General features: G+C 39.8%; 1 protein-coding gene across 1 annotated transcript in view; it reads left to right on the plus strand.

Annotated features, from left to right (window-relative positions):
• MYCBP2 (MYC binding protein 2) overlaps positions 1-18,468 on the plus strand; it is a 284,541-nt gene that overhangs the window by 105,742 nt on the left and 160,331 nt on the right. Inside the window, exons 21-28 of the mRNA XM_004711247.4 lie at positions 1,366-1,483; positions 6,109-6,313; positions 7,165-7,318; positions 9,202-9,374; positions 10,454-10,579; positions 10,668-10,795; positions 15,831-15,922; positions 16,331-16,465. Of these exons, the coding sequence (XP_004711304.1) occupies positions 1,366-1,483; positions 6,109-6,313; positions 7,165-7,318; positions 9,202-9,374; positions 10,454-10,579; positions 10,668-10,795; positions 15,831-15,922; positions 16,331-16,465 (1,131 nt within the window). The remainder of the gene's footprint in view (positions 1-1,365; positions 1,484-6,108; positions 6,314-7,164; positions 7,319-9,201; positions 9,375-10,453; positions 10,580-10,667; positions 10,796-15,830; positions 15,923-16,330; positions 16,466-18,468) is intronic.

Genomic DNA, 18,468 nt, shown 5'->3' on the forward strand with positions numbered 1-18,468 from the left:
TCAGGAATGTTTCCAGGTCGAGTGTGATGGGGTGCCAAGCCCTTGTCCCAAAGTCTATTTTTGGTATTCCCTGGGGACTTCCTTGTTCTGTTCCCCTTGCTGTTCTGTTGCACGCTCTTAGTGTTTTGCCTCAGTGTGGTGGGATCAGATCAGGCACAATTCCCACATTGTGTCTGCAGCGTTGTCTCCTGTAGGGTTATGGGACAGATTTTTTTTTAAATTATTACATTACAAGTGCAAATGTTGGGTAATAAGGTAGTCAGTAAGTGTATTTGATAGAATAAAGAAAGATCATCTCTGGAGAAAGTCAAGTGCATGAATACAATTAGGATGTAACAGTGGCGGAGCCCCTATCTGTGTTTTTCTAACTGAGAAAAACTGCTTGAGGGCTGGTTCATTCTCTTTCTCCTTATTTTAAATCAGTATGTGTTGTGAAGGCTGCAAAACTTTTATGTTGCTATATTTTAACCTTGTTACGAAAAATTTAAGTATGCTAATTATTTATCTCAAGAGCAGAAAGCTCTCCTCTCATGTGCGGGCTGTTTCTAAATGATTACTATTCTACCTACAGATAATGATTAATAAAAACGGGAGGATACTCGGCTGTCATTTATGATAATACTTAACATTTCTTAACTGTTGACTGTATGCCAGGCACTGACCTGGTGAATTTAGTTATTATGAACTTTGGCTAAGTGGGTATCACTCACTTTCCTCTGCCATGCAATAAAGGAGAAAATGGAAGTCCATACAAGATGGGTAGCTTGTTCAAAGTCAGGGCCACATTACTACCTGGAGCAGCCAGAATTCACTCCCGGGGCCTAGCTCCAGCGACTGAACATTACTCACCGTTCTAATGCCTCACCTGGTACTCATTGACTGATGTTAAACTATACCATTATCGCATAGTGATGGAAGTTGGAGATGGGGCCACACAATCAGCGATATCACCTAATTTTTGGTTAGGGTTTTTATTTAGACATCACATGCCTTTTATTTCATCAAATACATACTTACTGAGAGATCCCTGCCTATGATGTCTCTCATTACTAGGTGCTGGGTGTTTTCTTCTAAAATGAACTTAGCTATGATCTTTCAGAATAATTAAATATCACGTGCCCATGATTAAGGCAGATAATTCGAAAGGAACCTCCTCAAAGTCAGCTACCAACCATATCTTTTTCATCCTTATGTACCCAGATCCTGAATAGGGAGCAGTCTACAGCGCCCAAATGTGTTTGTTGAATATTCTTACTAGGCCCTTGTATCTTTTCTCCTCCGTAATTGCAATGTTAACTTACTGGTTATTACTATTTCAGTTGGATCTTGTAAGAAATTGACTTAATTTTTTTTTTTTTAACCTAGGGGATGTCCCACTCTTGTTCAAGCATTGCCAGGTCCTAGCACACAAGTTACTGCAGGCAGCAACCACACAGCAGTGCTTTTAATGGATGGACAGGTCTTCACATTTGGAAGTTTTTCTGTAAGACAACTTTAAAGCAATATTACAGTGTACCATTGCCTTATAATTTATCAACACTAGCTATCTTTTTCTGCTTCCAGCAAAATTCTTGTATTGTAATTATGGCATATGCACATTCTCTCCGTCCTCCTCCAACACGGACCAAACTTGAATGACATCAGAGTTCTTCTCCAAATCAGCATCAGAAGTCATTGAATTTCACCCCTGTGTTAGGATGTGCTCCAGTTAAAAACCCTGTAGACATTCAGTAGAGATAATTCTGTCGTTCAAAAGGTTATTTCTTGCCTAACTTAGAGGGATTCATAAAATATATATGTATATATAATTATTTCTACTTTAATGCTTTCTAAAAGCCTAGTGTGTTATTAGGTTTGCTTAAAGTTATAGTTTCCTTTTCCTTCTTGTTTTTTCTCTGTGTGTCTTTCTGGTGTGTATTTGCCTGTTTTTCTTTCTTTTGTGCCACCCCTTGGAAAAGGTGAAAATGGTTTGTAAATTTGGTATCATTTGAGCCTCGTGGAGATCAACGAAAACTTTGTAAGACCGTGGCTAAAAATAAGCAAAATAAAACCTAAACACCCATAGCACCTCTGCCTTGGGTTAACTTTGCAGAATTCTGTAATTTAAGTCTCTGGAATGTGCTTCACAGCTTCTAATCTTTTTGTTGTTATTGTTCTCTTTTCTGTTTACTGAAACATTTCTCAGTGTGACCTTAATGTTAGTTTAGACATGATTAGAAAACCAATTCATGTAAATAATTCATTTCAGTGAGCTTGTTCCTTTTTTAAAAAATCATCTGATTGGGGGCTCATAACAACTCTTATCATAATCCATACTTGCATCCATGGTATCAAGCACATTTGTACATCTGTTGTCATCATCATTCTCTAAACATTTTCTTTCTACTTGAGCCCTTGGTATCAGCTCCTCGTTTTTTCCCTCTCTCCCCACTTCCCCTCCCTCACCCACCCTTGATAATTTATAAATTATTATTATTTTGTCATGTCTTACAATATCCGATGTCTCCCTTCACCCCTAAAAAAACAACAATTAAAAAACCAATGTGAACTTAAAGGAAAGAAGGAAAAACCTTTTATTTGAAGATGAAAATAAGAATACTACATAGATCATCAGTGTATTATTTTATTATTATTCACATACTAACATTTTCACCCATCTTTTCAATCATTTTCTCCTTTTCCCCCCTTTCCCTATCTGCATTAATCCTCCTCTTTCTGCTTGTGTGCATTGTATGAATATAACACCTTTCCTTGACAAATCCTTTAAGAATAGTTTACATACATTATGATCATCCACTCCTAAATAGTTTGTCTTTTGTCAGTTGACCCTGGACTAGCATTTTCCCCTTCGCATAGAGTCAAATGTTGCATTCACTTGTCATGTCTCCATGTTGTTGTGATGTGCCATCAAGTCAGTCCCCACTCTTCGTGGCCCTATGTCACGAAGTAGTGCTGCCCCCAGCATTTCCGAGGCTGTCATCTTGACAGAAGCAGAGCACCAGGTCTTTTCTTCTACAGAGCAGCCAGTAGATTTGAACCACCGACCTTTCAGTTAGCACCGGAGCATTTCACCATCGTACCGCACAGCTCTCTCTACTCTCCCTAGTCTCCTATAATCTAAAACATTCCCTCAAGTTTTCTTCTCTGTTGTAATGTTGACATTTTTTAAGAATAAGATTTATTTTTACATGTATGTGCATGTATTATATACACATACATAAATACACAGATGCCCAGGGGAGGGCTTCAAAAGTTGGTAGAAAACGGAATTAGAGTAAAATATAATGGAATTATTCTATGAGCCCTTTGAAGTCTGTGTGTAATGATTTCTCACATTCCTTGTATTGGGCCTTCTCTCCTGTTTGGATTCCGAGAGCGCACCCCAGCGGTAAGCATGTTGTTTGCAGGGCATCACATCTGGAGGACGAAGATGCTGAGCTGCCCCTCAGAGGTTTTTCTTGCAGCTCACAAGCCCTGGGTCAACACATTGAATACCGCATAGATGCTGCTTTTCAAACGTGCTCCCTACACCTTGCAGCCATTGATCGTTTTTTCCTGAATCAGACTTTACCATGATGGTTACAAAATCCTGATTTTTTTCCAGCTCCAAGAAAGCCTCCACACCTGTCAGTCAGCACTTTGCGTTCTGGTATAAGCTAGAGCCCTTCTTTTTATTCATCTGTCTCCCTGCCTACTTACTATTGGTATGAACTCATGCATTCCTATTTTCCCGTTTCTGTCCTTCATTATTTGGTACTTAGGTTGCCCCAGATCCAGCCAGGGGAGCCCTTTGAAGCAGGGCCTTGTATCCTTGTGACGTGCCCCTTGTTTGTGTGTATGTGTGTGTTTTTCCCTTTACTTATTTTTTATCACCTTTGTCTGTCCTGGCATAACAAGACTTCCTGGTAGGTACAGGCTCGTCTTGTACGTACGCTGTCTGAGTGCTAGAACCAGGCTTTCCTTCAGGAACTCTGGTTCTTTTTAGCAGGGAATAATGCTCAACACAAACTGGGCACTAAATGTGTCTACTGCTGACGAGCATCTTTGCTTTCTCAGTACACATCTGTGTCTATACACGTAGATTTAAGTGTTCTAGAAGTCACAAGTTCACATGGATACTGTCAGCTACGTTCTGTCCCCACAGGGTTCTGTCTTACATGCTTCCATTCTGCATCTGTTAGTCCTCCTATTGTGTAGTGGAAATTCTGGCTCCGGACAACGTTAAACCTTTCTTGCTTATTCAGTCAGTCCTAAAATAGAGGTCTCTGCCTACGTTGGTGTCTGCTGTCAAGTGGATTGTCAAGAGTGACAGCGTAGAACTGCCACACAGGGTTTCCAAGGCTCTGAACTTCGTGGACACAGATCACACAGGGCTTTGCTCATGGAGCACCATTGGTGGGTTTGAACCCACCATCTTTTAGCTAGCAGTCTTCCAGTCCCTGATGTCCAAGCTGTGAACTCTTAGGAATTTAAATGTGGCCCTTTGTAATTACAGCCCCAATCCCTGTGGGCCTGTTGAACATCTGTCATACTCTTGGACTTCATTGTTTCACAGCCACTGCCATTAAGTCCATCCCAACTAATTGAGTAGATATTCATTTCAATATTTCCATGGTATCTAAAAATATGACTAGTTTCACTGTACTTCCGAAGTTTAACACACCCCTGAACATCATATGTTTTGCCATGTTCACATTTTTATATTCCTCTCTTCCCCTCCTGCCCTCTTCCTCAAAGAGATAGGGGTGGACATTGAAACAGTGTGAGAATAAGCATTGTACCTTTTGTACCTATAATCTGCGTGCCACCTGCAGTCTCTTCCTTCCCTGGTTCAGCCAGAGATTGAAGCTCACCTGCTCTGTAGCCAGTGTGTGGCTATGTTTCCTTGCAGTGGTGTCGAAGCAGGCGTAAAACAAATAAGAATCTGGTACTTGAGCCAGAGCTTCAGCAGACTCTTGGGAGGATCCCTGGTCTTCATGTTTTCTGCTTTGGTGGCTTATGTCCATTACCGACCGAGGAACTTGTTAATCCCCTTGGGTGCTCTGGTGCAGTGTTTTAGTGGAAGTCACAGTGGATTTGACAGCCGTGGGTTTGGTTTTGTATCCTAGATTGGAATGCTGTGGAGAGAGTGCTTCAAAGCCAGGCCTAGGTGAATATTTTCTGATCACCAAGAACATTCTTTTTTTCCTCAGCTTCTAGCTTAGTAGCAGAGACTTCTCAGTGTTTTTTTGTTGTTTTTTTTTGGTTGTTGTTTTGTTTTGGGGCTTTGTTTGAACTAATAAGGGGTTTATTGAAGGAGGAAAAAAAAAAAGCTGAAGCAGCTCCCATAAGACCCGGGCAGGAAATTCAGCTGGGCTGGAGTAGGCACTGGGAAGTAGGCAGGAACAGTGGGCCCTCTCTCTCTTCCTCCTCCACTTTTCCAGGTCCCTCTCCTGTCTTCCTTAGCATCCTGGCCAGCCTTTTCTAATGACAGAGCTGCGTGGCCTAAGCTGCGCATCTGAACCCTGGCTTTTCCCTCTTCTTCATAAGCAGCTTAACTGTTTCTTATGGTCGCTTGGTATACACGATCTATAACACAGTCATGTTTTTAAGTGAGTTAACAATTATTTCCTTAAGATATTTTACTTCTCTGCTGCTTCTCAAAACATAAATGGAATTGCAAATTTTATTCACAATTACAGTTTCAACTATCTATTCTTTTGTCCAAATATTTTCAGATAGTGTGAACTTATTATCTTGTTCTGTCAAATATTCAAAATAGACTAACTGTAACATTTTATGCTTTTATTTATAATACCTCTCCTTTGGATAAATAGGTGATGATAGCAATAGTCTCTGGCATAGAAAAATACTTCAACTTTCTCACTATTTTAAAAATAATGTTCTTAGTGATATATTGAAGAGATGATTCTTAGAAGCAATAGAAGTTATTGTCTTACTTGATGCTTGGTCATACTTTGATACATATATTTTTAAATGAATGATAATTAACAGTTAATAAAGAATAATGGCTCATCTTTCCTTTGTTACCCTTTTAAAAAACTGTATATAAATTATAGATCATTTATCCAGTAAAATTGTTAACGTGTTTTATTTTTCATGTTTTAGAAAGGACAGCTGGGCAGACCCATTTTGGACGTACCATATTGGAATGCAAAACCAGCTCCCATGCCTAACATCGGGTCAAAGTACGGCCGGAAAGCTACCTGGATAGGTGCAAGTGGGGACCAGACTTTCTTAAGAATTGATGAAGCACTTATTAATTCTCATGTGCTTGCTACATCAGAGATTTTTGCTAGCAAGCACATAATAGGTAATACCCAGAGTAAACACCGGGCCCCCACTACACTTTTTCCCGTATCAACGCTGAATGGTTTTACCTTCCTTTATCATGAAATAGATTAATGTGGTTTTTGGATTTTGTTTGGTTTTTTATTTAAGAAGTGTGAAAGAAGCCTGCCTGTCGCTGCCTGTGTGTTCTGTTTATCCATTGGAAGAAGGGAAGCAGTAGGAGATCTAGACTCTAGAGTATTGGTGAGCTAGAGAGGATGGAAATATGATCTAAAATTTAACAGAATAAAATCTATATTGGAGTGAGAATATTGTGTACGTGTATTTTCTGCAGTTTCTCATTAAATAAGTGATAGAAATTAAATTTTACGGCAGTTTACATTACTCAAACTTTAGTGTTTTCTTAAGACTCAGGTTTCAGTTCAAACTTGTGCTCTGTCTTCCTCAAATAATTATATTTTAGAATCAGATATGGTAGAGACTAGGAATATGGGTTTTAAATTTTGTTAGCTTCAGGTTTTATTTTCTAATTGCACCAAATAGAGGTTTATCTATGTTTCAATGGTTAAGTGCTTGCCTGCTCACCAAAAGGCCAGCAGTTTGAACGCATCAGCAGTGGCTTCTGAGGAGAAAGGATCTGCTGACCTGTTCTTGTAAAAACTGTCTAGAAAACCCACAGGGGCAGTTTCTACTTTTTCCTGTAGAATTGCTATGAGTTAGACTCAACTTGATGATGCACAATAACCTTGTAAACCATCCTTTTCATCATCTGTTGGATGAAGAGAATAATAATGTTTATTTTGTAGGATTTGTATGATTGTACAGTGATCAAATGCCCATTTAAAGTGAGTATACATCTTTCCCCCCCCCAAGGCTTGGTACCTGCTTCTATATCAGAACCTCCTCCTTTTAAGTGTCTTCTGATCAATAAAATGGATGGGAGCTGTAAAACTTTCAATGACTCTGAGCAGGAGGATCTGCAAGGGTTTGGTGTATGTCTTGATCCTGTGTATGACGTAATCTGGAGGTAAGCTTCGCTGCATGTAAAATAGTCATAATTAAATTGGATCAAATTATACTTTTGCAGTAATAAAATTTATGCACAGGCACTTTCCACACAGGAGGGCTCTCCTGTTTAACTCGCTGAATCAACATGAACATTCATTAATTCTTTTTCAGCTGTAAGCTTGATGAGCAGGTACTTTTACAGTATAAAAATATATAGTCAGCAAACTCAGAATGACCTCATCAAACAGTATAGGACTGTCTTATGGGTTACCAAGACTGTAAGTCTTCAGAAGCCGGCTGTCACATCTTTCTCCAGTGGAGTGCTGGCTGGTGGGTTCAGACTGCTGACTTAGCGTTAGCAGCTGAGCTCTCCAACCCACTGCACCTCCCAGGCCCCTTCTTTACAGTTTAGTGCAGTGATTCAGTTAGGGCTTCAAACGGATTCACTCCTGGACATTGCAGCAAAAGGCAAACCGACCTGAATTTGTAAAATATGGGTGTACTGAGATGGAAAGTAAAATGGGAAAGATTATGAGTTGAAACCTTGGTATGGGAAACTTGACAGAGCTGAAGAGAGTCCTTCTGGAGCCCATCTGAGAAAGGGGATTGTTAGGACTGTGGAGCATTAACACATTGAAAATGGGAGGGGTCCTCACCATCGTTGATCTGGGCACTGTTGTTTCTGACTCTGCCAGTCAAGAGATTCGATTGCTATGCAGTGAGCTTGCCACATTGGTTTTCTAAGAAGGAGATTGAGTTTCTGAAAGGGCTTCAACCCGTAGTAAAATTTGCCATTCCAATACAGCCACACTTTATAAGTTCAGGTTTGTTCCAGTTTAGCATAGTTTGCCATGACTGAATTGAAAAGAGCCCTGCTTTTAGAGCCAGCATTCTGAGCCTAGACTGTGTAGGTGTATGCTAGCCCCACAGTTTGCTCTCCACGTTACCTTGGAGAAGCTAGTTTGGCTCGCTCTGCTTCAGTTTTCTCTTTCACATAAATATCCATTAGTGAATACATAGGATAAATTATGCTAAAGAAAAATATAAGACTACATAAAGTATATTTATGACAGCATGTCCAATTATGTGCTGTTCAAAAACATGAAATTTAAGTGACTTATCATGGTGATATAAGTATATGAAAAGTGGAAGAAAAACATGACTGTGATAAACAACATTCCGGATAATTGTTCCCTGGGAGAGTGAAAATAAAGGGGTTGGTCTGTGGAGGGAGACGCCAGGGACTGAAGAGCTCATTGTACTGTCTGTACCTTGTGCCACTCTTCTTCAGTCCTTGTTCTTCTGAACTCTCTGAGGCTGTTCTTTCTGTATCTAATCAATGATTAATAGAAGCTTTCCCGAGAAGTAGGGCAATGGCAGGAGCTTTAAATTTTGAAAACTTATTATTATTGTCACTTTACTGTGTGTTAGTTATATTGAACCCCTCCATACAGTCCATTAGTGTTTCTTTTCGGCAACAGTGTGTCACGCCCTTTGCCCATTTGTACTGTTGTACTGGGTCACAGGCACTCTTAACCCATCGGGGATATTTTTGTCTCATTTTGTTTAACATTTCTCAGGATTTGGTTCACCTCCATCATTTTGTTTCACATGTTTACTTTTAACTTGTCCCTTTGAGCTATTTTGATGGCATTTTTGCGATACTGGACTTTTCTTTTTTTCCTTGCGGCATCAACTTTTTAAATATAGAGTTGTTGACGGTGTTAGACATGAAGTGTTGCGGTCCACATTACCATTTTGTTCTAATTAATTCTCTCGTGGTGACAGGAAGTGTTTTCTTTGAGTGTTTAGCTCAGATATGGGGAATTAGGAGCCCACAAGCCGTATTTCGGTTTTCGGTTTGTTTTTTGATGATATTGTAATTGTTCCATTTCTCGGAAGGTTTCTACCCAATACGAGAGAGCTCTGGTGTTACAATGCAGTGGTAGCTGATGCCAGACTGCCTTGTGTGGCAGAAATGGAGTCCAGATGTGGCATCCTGAGTCCTGAACTTGCCTTACCTACAGGATCAAGGGCGCTCACCACGCGCTCTCACGCAGCCCTGCACATTCTAGGTAGGGTTGCTATTTGACGGTCAGCACAGGTTTGCTGGTGTGCATTGAAGTTTGGTTTTGATTTTTTTTTCTTTCAGTTTTAAAGTACCCAGATTTGAATGTCACTCATTTTGGGTGTGCCTGGTATAGGTGAAGTTCTCTCTCTGCAAGAGGCCTACCCTAAAAAAAGCCTAACATCAGCCATGCCAACAACACAAAAGATTTGAGTTTAGCGAAATGTTAAGAAGCCTTGAATACTTCCCTCGTAGGTAGATCTGTACTTGATATATGAGGGAGTTTCAAAACGTTTGTGGAAAAATGGAATTAATAGATTATGTTATTTTCCCATGACCTAAACATTTAGAGGTATTATAAAACTTATAATCATTTATGCATATTGCTTTAAAATAACAGATTCTATGTTATCTATGACAATTATAGATCACTCTTTCATCTCTTTGCATAATCCCATTTTCTACAGCATGTCAACATCACCTACTAATTTTAAATGTGGTACTTCTTCATTCCATAAATGTTATTGTTATAAATTTATACCTACCCACATAACTTCTTAACTACATTTGATTTTTTTAATGATCCTTAAGAGATTCATTATGGTTTTTCTCTCATTTGTAGTTGTAAGGTCATAATTATCAGTATAATTCCTCCATTATAAATACTTTAACTTTTCCACAAATTTTATCTGATTACCATTGTAAACATCCCAAGCTAGCATCAGTTACAATGATTTGTGTGGCTATTGTGTCGTCCTCAAACCGTTTTTAGAATCAAATTGAAATAATCCTGAGATTATCATAAAATGAGACTTCCAAGGAATCCAAGGTTAAGAGAATCCAACTTTTCTGTAAGTCAGTCTTTGTACAGCACTTTACCAAATAGTATATGCTTCAATATGAGAACAGAAGAGGTGAAGTTTTTATTGGTGTAGGAATCTTCCATGAAATTATGCTTAAAACTTGGAATAGATATGCTGAGTATATGTATAATTTATTTACTTTTAGAGATGCATAGAATTCTCAAATCATCAGTACCATGGGGAATTGTAATTTCAAGGAGTTGAATTTTGTTTGCCGTTTTAGGTTGTCTCGATACCTTGGCAGCAATGCAGGATTTGAAAATGGGCGTTGCAAGTACAGAAGAGGAGACTCAAGCAGTAATGAAAGTCTATTCAAAAGAAGATTATAGTGTGGTCAACAGGTTTGAAAGTATGTATACTTACCTATAGGAATACTGTCTTATCACTGAAATGTACATGGGTATTTATAAACATCACTTGTCGTTCGTATCTTTTAGGTCATGGAGGGGGTTGGGGCTACTCCGCCCACTCTGTAGAAGCCATCCGTTTCAGTGCAGACACTGATATTTTACTCGGGGGGCTTGGTCTGTTTGGAGGTAGAGGAGAATATACTGCTAAAATTAAGGTAAGCAGTTCATTGGCATTGCTGTCCTGTTCATTTGAACATGCTGGTTTTGCCCTGGGTCACTTTTCTTTTGTCTTTTTGAAAGACCTTGAGGAAGCATTGCTAAAATTCAATACCATAGTAGTAAGTCATTCACCCAGACATGGGAAAATCAAAAGTCGAGTCAGAAGGAGGAATTGGAAGGAAAATGACTTGACAGTAAATGATGTGCCTTTTATTACCACAAGGCCCCGAAAGTCCTTTGCGTGGAACATCTTGGTGGAGAAGGAACAGCAGCATCTCTTTATATGACCCTTTCCTTGTAACCCTTTTAATGGCAGGAGGCACAGTTGTTTAGGTGCAGAGATTTTTTTTTTTAATTATTTTATTGGGGGCTCGTACAATTCTTAACACAATCCATACATCCATACATTGTGTCAAGCACATATGTACATTTGTTGCCCTCATCATTCTCAAAACATTTGCCTTCTACTGTAGCCCTTAATATCAGTTGCCCCTGAATTATTTTGTTTCATTTTTGCTTTATTTCTGTACTTCTGATTTGTTTCTTCTATCTTCTTCATCAGCTCCTTCTCTTCTGTCTGCCCAGGGAATGTTGGAATTCCTTTTGACCTGCCCCAGCTCTGGTTTCTTGCCTGTATTTGCCCTCTGTTCTTCTGGGACTAGCCACCCGGTCTCTATACAAAGTGGCAAGCTTTTTGGGCTCAGATCCATTTTACAGCTCTAGAAATGAATTAAAGAATGTTTGTTTTTGTGGGTTTTTTTGTTTATTAATATTTATCTTCCTAAAATTAGAACACACTTAAAATATACTCATCAACTCATTTAATAATATAAACCCCCATACATACTAACACAAATAGCATTTTTTTTTAGAAATAACCTTTTTTTTTTCCCCCAGTGAGAACAAGCATTTGATTTGACAAGCATGTCATCACTTTGCATTTTTGCCTATCATTTAGTCTCTGTCTTAATAGGAAATAGACTCTCACATCTCCTCTACTGCTCTTTAATCTCAGTTGCTGTGTGCTGCTTTGGTTGAAATTCATGAACAGAATCTAGTTTTACAAAAGGGATGATTTAATAGCCTTTTCAGATATTCCTGTAGTTTTCTGCACACCTGAAACAAACACCCATCATTTGTGGCTTCATTCAACATATTTAGTGCTGAGGACACATTAATAAATTACATGTTTCTCACCTGTACAGAGCTCATTACTAAGTGAAAGACGGGGTCCCAGGGTTCCACTTGACCTACCAGTGGAATTTAATGCAATTGATGTCTCATTTGAATGTCTTTCATTACTTGACCCATTGCCATTGAGTCAGTTCTGACTCATAGGATCCATACATTGGTCCTGCTGTATTTTAAAACTTTTTTGTTTTGAAATAGTTTTATTAGGACATAATCTACATATCATACAATTCAATAGTTCTGTCATAACAAGAAGAGTTGTACAATCATTACCACAACAAATTTTAGAACATTTCCTCCTTTCTTGTACTCCTTGTTATTAACTCCCCATTCCTCCAAAACTCCTTACCATGCCCCCAAGAAACCATTAATCCAGTTACTGTCTCTCTAAATTCACCCATCCTGGATTTCATATATGGAAAACATACAAAAACAAAAATCAAAGAAACAGAAAAGCTAACAACAATAACAAAAGAGAATAGAAACCTTAATCGTAAAGAAAGAAGAAAATATTAAAAACTAGAGCAACTTTAAAACAGGTCAAAAAGGAGATCAAATGATAAGGTGTTAAATTTTAACCTAGCTACATCTGTTATAATCCATTTTCCCATGTAAAAAAATATTTAATAAATGTCACAGACGTCCCAGAATTTTTTCCAGGTACAAGGTTTAGTGCTTTCAACCAAATAGACAAAAGATTTTGGTGTGGTTTTGTTGATGAATTGAATGATGTGTGAAAGAGTAACTGGTGGAAGGAGCTAGCAGAATTGTCGGGGGCGGGTCTCTGACTAAGGAATGTTTGAGCAGAGACCAGAATGAAGAATGAGGAAAGGGCCAATCGCAGGGGAAGCATTTAGGCTTGTTTCTATTCTTGGTGTTTCCATTCTTTCTCTTCCCTGCTCCTTTCTTGACCCACTCCAATTAGGACTGTACCCCACCCATTCCCCTAAAACTATTCTTGTGAGGGCACCGGTACCTTCTCTGTGGCTAAAGTTAGTAGTCTCCCCTTCTTGACCTGTCAGCGGAATTTAATGCAATTGATGTTTCATTTGAATGTCTTTCTTCACTTGACTTCCAAAATATCACACTTTGTTTTACTCTTGTCTCACTGACTAGTCTTCCTTGTCTCTTGGCTGGTCCCACATCATCTCTCTAACCCCGCAGTGCTGGAGCGCTCAGAGGTCAATTTGTGGCCACCTTTTTTAAAGTATCCTCACTCCCATAGTGTTCCACCTTCATGTTTTTTCCTGTGGTGACTCCCAGATTCCTAGAGCTCCTCCATAATGTATGTACAGTTGGCTACTCTGAATCTCCATGTGGATTTTTGGTAGGTGTTTCGAATGTACATGTCTGTAATTAAACTTCTGGTGTGACTTGCCTAAACCTTCTGTCCCCACTTTTTCCCCATTTCAGTTAGACATCTCGTGTCACTTTTCTACTGGCTCAAGCCAGAAATCTTGAAGTCATCTGTGACTTCTCTCTGTCATACCATAAATGCACTTCAGCAATAACTATTGTTGACTCCGGTTTCAAAGCAAATCTAGAATCTAACAAGGTCTAAAAACTGTTACTGGTAACCCTTTGATACAAACCACAGCCATCCTCACCTGGCTTATTACAATAACCTCCTCACTGATAAACTCTGCTTCTGCACTTGATCCCTTCTGTTTAATCTCTGCACAGCAATTGGAGTGGTTCTGTTTAGATTTATATCAGGCTATACCAGATTCTGCTCATAATCTCCCAGGGTATTCATTTTAGACTAGAAGCCAGAGTTCTTAAAAAGACCTACAAGACCCCACAAGAACTAATCCTCATTGCTTCTCGGGCCTCATTTTCTACTATTGCTTCACTCTAACGCTGGCCTGTGCCTCAAGGATGCCGGCCAGCAGTGAAGTCTCAGGGAGGTTTCCATTGGCCATGCCCTCTAACGAGAACTCTTCTTCATTTCAATAGCCGTGTGACTCCCTTCCTCATCTCCTCCAGGTCTTGGCTCCCTGGTAAGCCGGTTTAAAACTATAACACACACACACTCCCTTTTACCATGGACTTGCTCCCAGTTGCCCCCACTTTTTGTTTTTGTTTGTGTGTTTGGTTGTTTTTGTGTTACTCACGCCTGTGTGCCCAGTTCTTAGAATCGTGCCTTGGCAGATAGTATGTGTTCAAATTGTGTTGACCATAAGCAGGGGGGGAAAGGCTAGGGGCCCAATATTTACTGCTTCCCCCCAGCCCCCCAATCATATTGTGAAGTAAACGATGAGAAATCATGGAGGAATCTTCATTAGGAAGGCATTCTGATCAGCTGCTCTGCTTAAAAGGCATACCTACAGTCATTACAGAAAAGAAAATCCTCTACTTAATGGGTTGTGGATGAGAGCAAGGGGAAAATGAAACAGAAGAGGAATGACGGTGAATGTAGTTGAATTGACAAGCTTTGATATCAGCAAAAGAGTACATGAAGCTCGATAGTGATAACTGAGGGCTGTGGAAAGAGGGTTATTAGTAGCTTTTTAAAATTTGAGTGGCTCAGGGAGTCATAGTGCTATCAATCCTAACAGGAAAGGAAGGATGAGGGAGAGATGAATCCCTTCTGACTGTTGAAAATCAGCCACTTAGATGAATCCGATGACTGTTGAGACCAAGAGTCTGAAGGTCACTATAGGATGGAAAGTTAACATGGTGGTCCCTGGGCCTGTTCCTTAAACTTCCCTGCCACCTTCCATTCCCCTTTCTGCGTGTAGTTCACCTGCGAAATCCTCCAAAGAAGCAAGGGTTTCTCTTGATATTGGTCTCTTATTACCAAAAGACGTCAAGCTCGGATTTCACTTTCTTTTGTAACCTTTCTCTATGTGGATACCTTATTTTGTCGCCATCCCCAGACTCTGTCACCCTTCCCTCCTGTTTTATGACCTCCCCCCCCCAAAAAAAAAACCCAAAATAAAAGCAAACCTTTCCTTACTTATTTTCCCTCGCAATGTTGATCTGAACTGTTTTTGTCAGTACTCTTCAGGAGCCTTCTGTTATTTCTTTGCTCTATAACTCACATTTTCAAGCCTAGTTTGTGGGGGATTTTTCTAAATGTTCCATAAGTTTTGTTTCATTTAATCCCAGAAGCTGCTCCGACGCAGCCACCACCAGTAGCCACCCCCTTTTAGCAGATGAGGAGATTGAGTTCAAGATGCAGAGCTAGGAAGCAGTGAACGAAGCAAGAGTCTGATCCATAGGTTCCCAAGTTTATTGGGCCTACAGTCTCCTTTCCAGAAAAGAAAAGAACAACAATGAAATGCCTCCCTGATCGCCCCCTGACCCCCCACCACACACCCAGCAATGAAAAACTTTTGTACTATAGCCCACACTCCAAGATAAAGTGTAGGTATCTGCTTTTTCAGACCCCTGCCCAGTCCCCCCACCCCACCCTCACCCCCACATCAGTCCAAAGCCCCCTAGGGTGTGGTATCACCTTGAGAAACACTGGTCTCATCTAGGCCGTGCAGTCACAACATAACCCTTCTAGCTCTCCCACCAGTGGTCTTCACATGGTGGTTTCGGACAGACAGCTTTTGTGTATTTTGAACACTGGTTCTTAAGTACATGAGTATATCAAGTAGGAAAATCGGAATCAATACAGGCCATAAAACGTGTATATTTCTTAACTTAGACATGTATGTTTGTGTACATCCTGTTGATAACATTAGAAAAGCAGTAGCTCTGAGTTTTACATTGTGTCCAGTTAAGTATATAGCGGATGCACACAACATGATAAACATTGTCGTTGGCAAATTTCTCTAACTGAAGATTGCAGATTTTTTTCTCTCTTTCTTTCTTCCTTTCTTTCCCCAGCTGTTTGAGTTGGGTCCCGATGGAGGAGACCACGAGACTGATGGAGACCTTCTTGCAGAGACTGATGTGCTGGCCTATGACTGTGCGGCCAGGTAAGTGCTTTGTTCAGTTTTTGTGCACTCATTGCTTACTGTCAATTAAAAATGTAGTATAAGTAGAAAAAAGTCATTTTAAAGGGAGAGCTTTAAAATCTGTGCTGTTAGACCCTTCCCTAGCGAGACAGAATTGCTTTTAATTATGCCGTATTAAAACTAATAACCTCTTCACATTTTCAATTCAGAAGATAAATTGACAAATTACATTAAAGATAAAATGGAGGAAGGATGTCTGCACATAATCTGCGTACTTTTATTGTTAGGTTTGGTAACTTTAGAAAAACAGGAAATCTTGGTATTTGCATAATGTAGAGCCAAGTATATTGGACACATACAAAGCTTATGAACATACTCAGCAAATTTATATAACTGAATAATTGGCAAACTCACTAATTTTTGTCTCAGAGAAAAATATGCGATGATGTTTGACGAGCCTGTTCTCCTGCAAGCTGGCTGGTGGTATGTGGCCTGGGCTCGGGTGTCCGGCCCCAGCAGTGACTGTGGCTCTCACGGACAGGCTTCGATTACCACAGATGATGGGTAAGTGCAGGGCTCCCTTTCAGGTTGGTGCAATGTCATTTTGAAAACTCAGAAGATATTTGTCAGGACAAAAGCATTAATAGGACGAGGGCATAATATGACTACTCATAAAACTAAAGGGTAATCTTAGACTAAATAAAGTTTAGACAGAACGAGAGACCATATTTTATTTTCACATACACGTGCACATGCATATAACACACATGCCATGCATAGGAAAATCATGTGAAGAAGTTGCAGAAAAAAAAATCCCAATACTGAGCTCATTTTTTGCATAAAAACTCATTAACAGAACTGCTGTTTTTGCTCTTGTTATTAAATGTTTTTCTGGGTACTAACCCCCTTAGAAGCTTATTTCCAAAGGAAACAATGGCAAGAGGAAGGTTACAAGGATAGTGAAGAGTATGGAAACCATAAAATAGGAATATATATTTATTATTAAAGTTGGGAATTGAAATAAAAACAATTTGAAATGGTGTATCATTTTTATGAACATGTAGGTAAAGTTTATTTTTTATAAATCATTTTATTGTGGGCTTTTACAGCTCTTATAACAGTCCATACATCAATTATATCAAGCCCATTTATACATATGTTGCCATCATCATTTGCAAAATATTTTCTTTCTGCTTGACCCTTGGTATCAGCTCCTCTTTTTTCCCTCCCTCCCCCAACCTCCCACCCTGGTAACACCTTGACAAATTATAAATTATTGTTACTTTCATATCTTCACACAGTCTGCTGTTTCCCTTTACCCACCTTAGGGCAGGTGTGTTTTATGTCGATCATTGTGATTGGTTCACCCTTTCTCCCCTCTTCTTCCCCAACTTTCCACCTACCCTCATGGTATTGCTACTCCCATTATTGTTCCTGAATGGTTTATCTTTCCTGGATTCTGTGTGTTGAGATCTCTTTTCTATACCAGTGTCCATGCTCCAGTCTAGCCAGATTTGTAAGGTAGAACTGGGGTCATGATTGTTGGGGTGGAGGTGGGGTGGGGTGGGCCCGGGGTGTGTGTGTGTAAGCATTAAAGAACTAGAAGAATGTTGTGTGTTTCATCGGTGCTATACTGCACCATGGCTGGCTCATCCCTCCTTGTGACCCTTCTGTGAGGGGATGCCCAATTGTCTACAGATGGGCTTTGTGTTTCCACTCCGACCCGCCTTGTTCTCATGGATCTGATTTTTGGTTTGGATTTTCTGGTGCCTGATACCTGATCCAGTCTAAACCTCATAATCACACAGTCTGTGTGCTTCTTCCATGTGGGCTTTGTTGCTTCCCTGCTAGATGGCCACTTGTTTACCTTCAAGCCTTTAAGACCCCTGACAATATATCTTTTGATAGCTAGGCACCATCAGCTTTCTTAACCAGATTTGATTATGCACCCATTTTGACTTCAGTGATCGTGTTGGGGAGGTGAGCATCATAGAATGCCAGGTTATTAGAACAAAGTGTTCTTGTGCTGAGGGAGGGCTTGAGTAGTGGCCCAGTGTCCGTCTGCTACCTTGATACTTAACATATAAATATATGTACAGAGACTTATATTTCTATCATTATATATTAATATATTTACATATGTATATGCCTGTTTTTATACCTCCATAAATGTCTTTTGCCTCCTAGTTCTTTCCTCTATTTCCTTATATTTTCCTCTTGCCCCACCATCATGTGTACCTTCATTCGGCTCTCAGTAATTCCTCTTGGCTACATTGCACTTCATTAAACCCCAACGGGCATCTACACCCTCCTCGCCATTGATTTCAGATTCCTTGTTGTTCCCTCCTTCCCTTGTCCCTGGGTTTGTAGGCTCCCCTCCTTCCTTGTCTCCTTGGAACCATCGGTCCTGTTGTTTTCTCCTTGGGATTGGTTATCTTGCCTTACATAGATATACATGAAAAGAAGAAGAAGAAAAGGGAGGGCTATAAATAGTTCCAGGTCTGTCTGCCGACCCTTATGTATGTTTTCTAATCAAGTCTGATGAGGTGCCAAGCCCTGCCCTCTGA

This window comes from Echinops telfairi, unplaced genomic scaffold, assembly GCF_000313985.2.
Source record: "Echinops telfairi isolate 266 unplaced genomic scaffold, ASM31398v2 ScPeMD7_11;HRSCAF=52, whole genome shotgun sequence".
Lineage (NCBI taxonomy): Eukaryota > Metazoa > Chordata > Mammalia > Afrosoricida > Tenrecidae > Echinops > Echinops telfairi.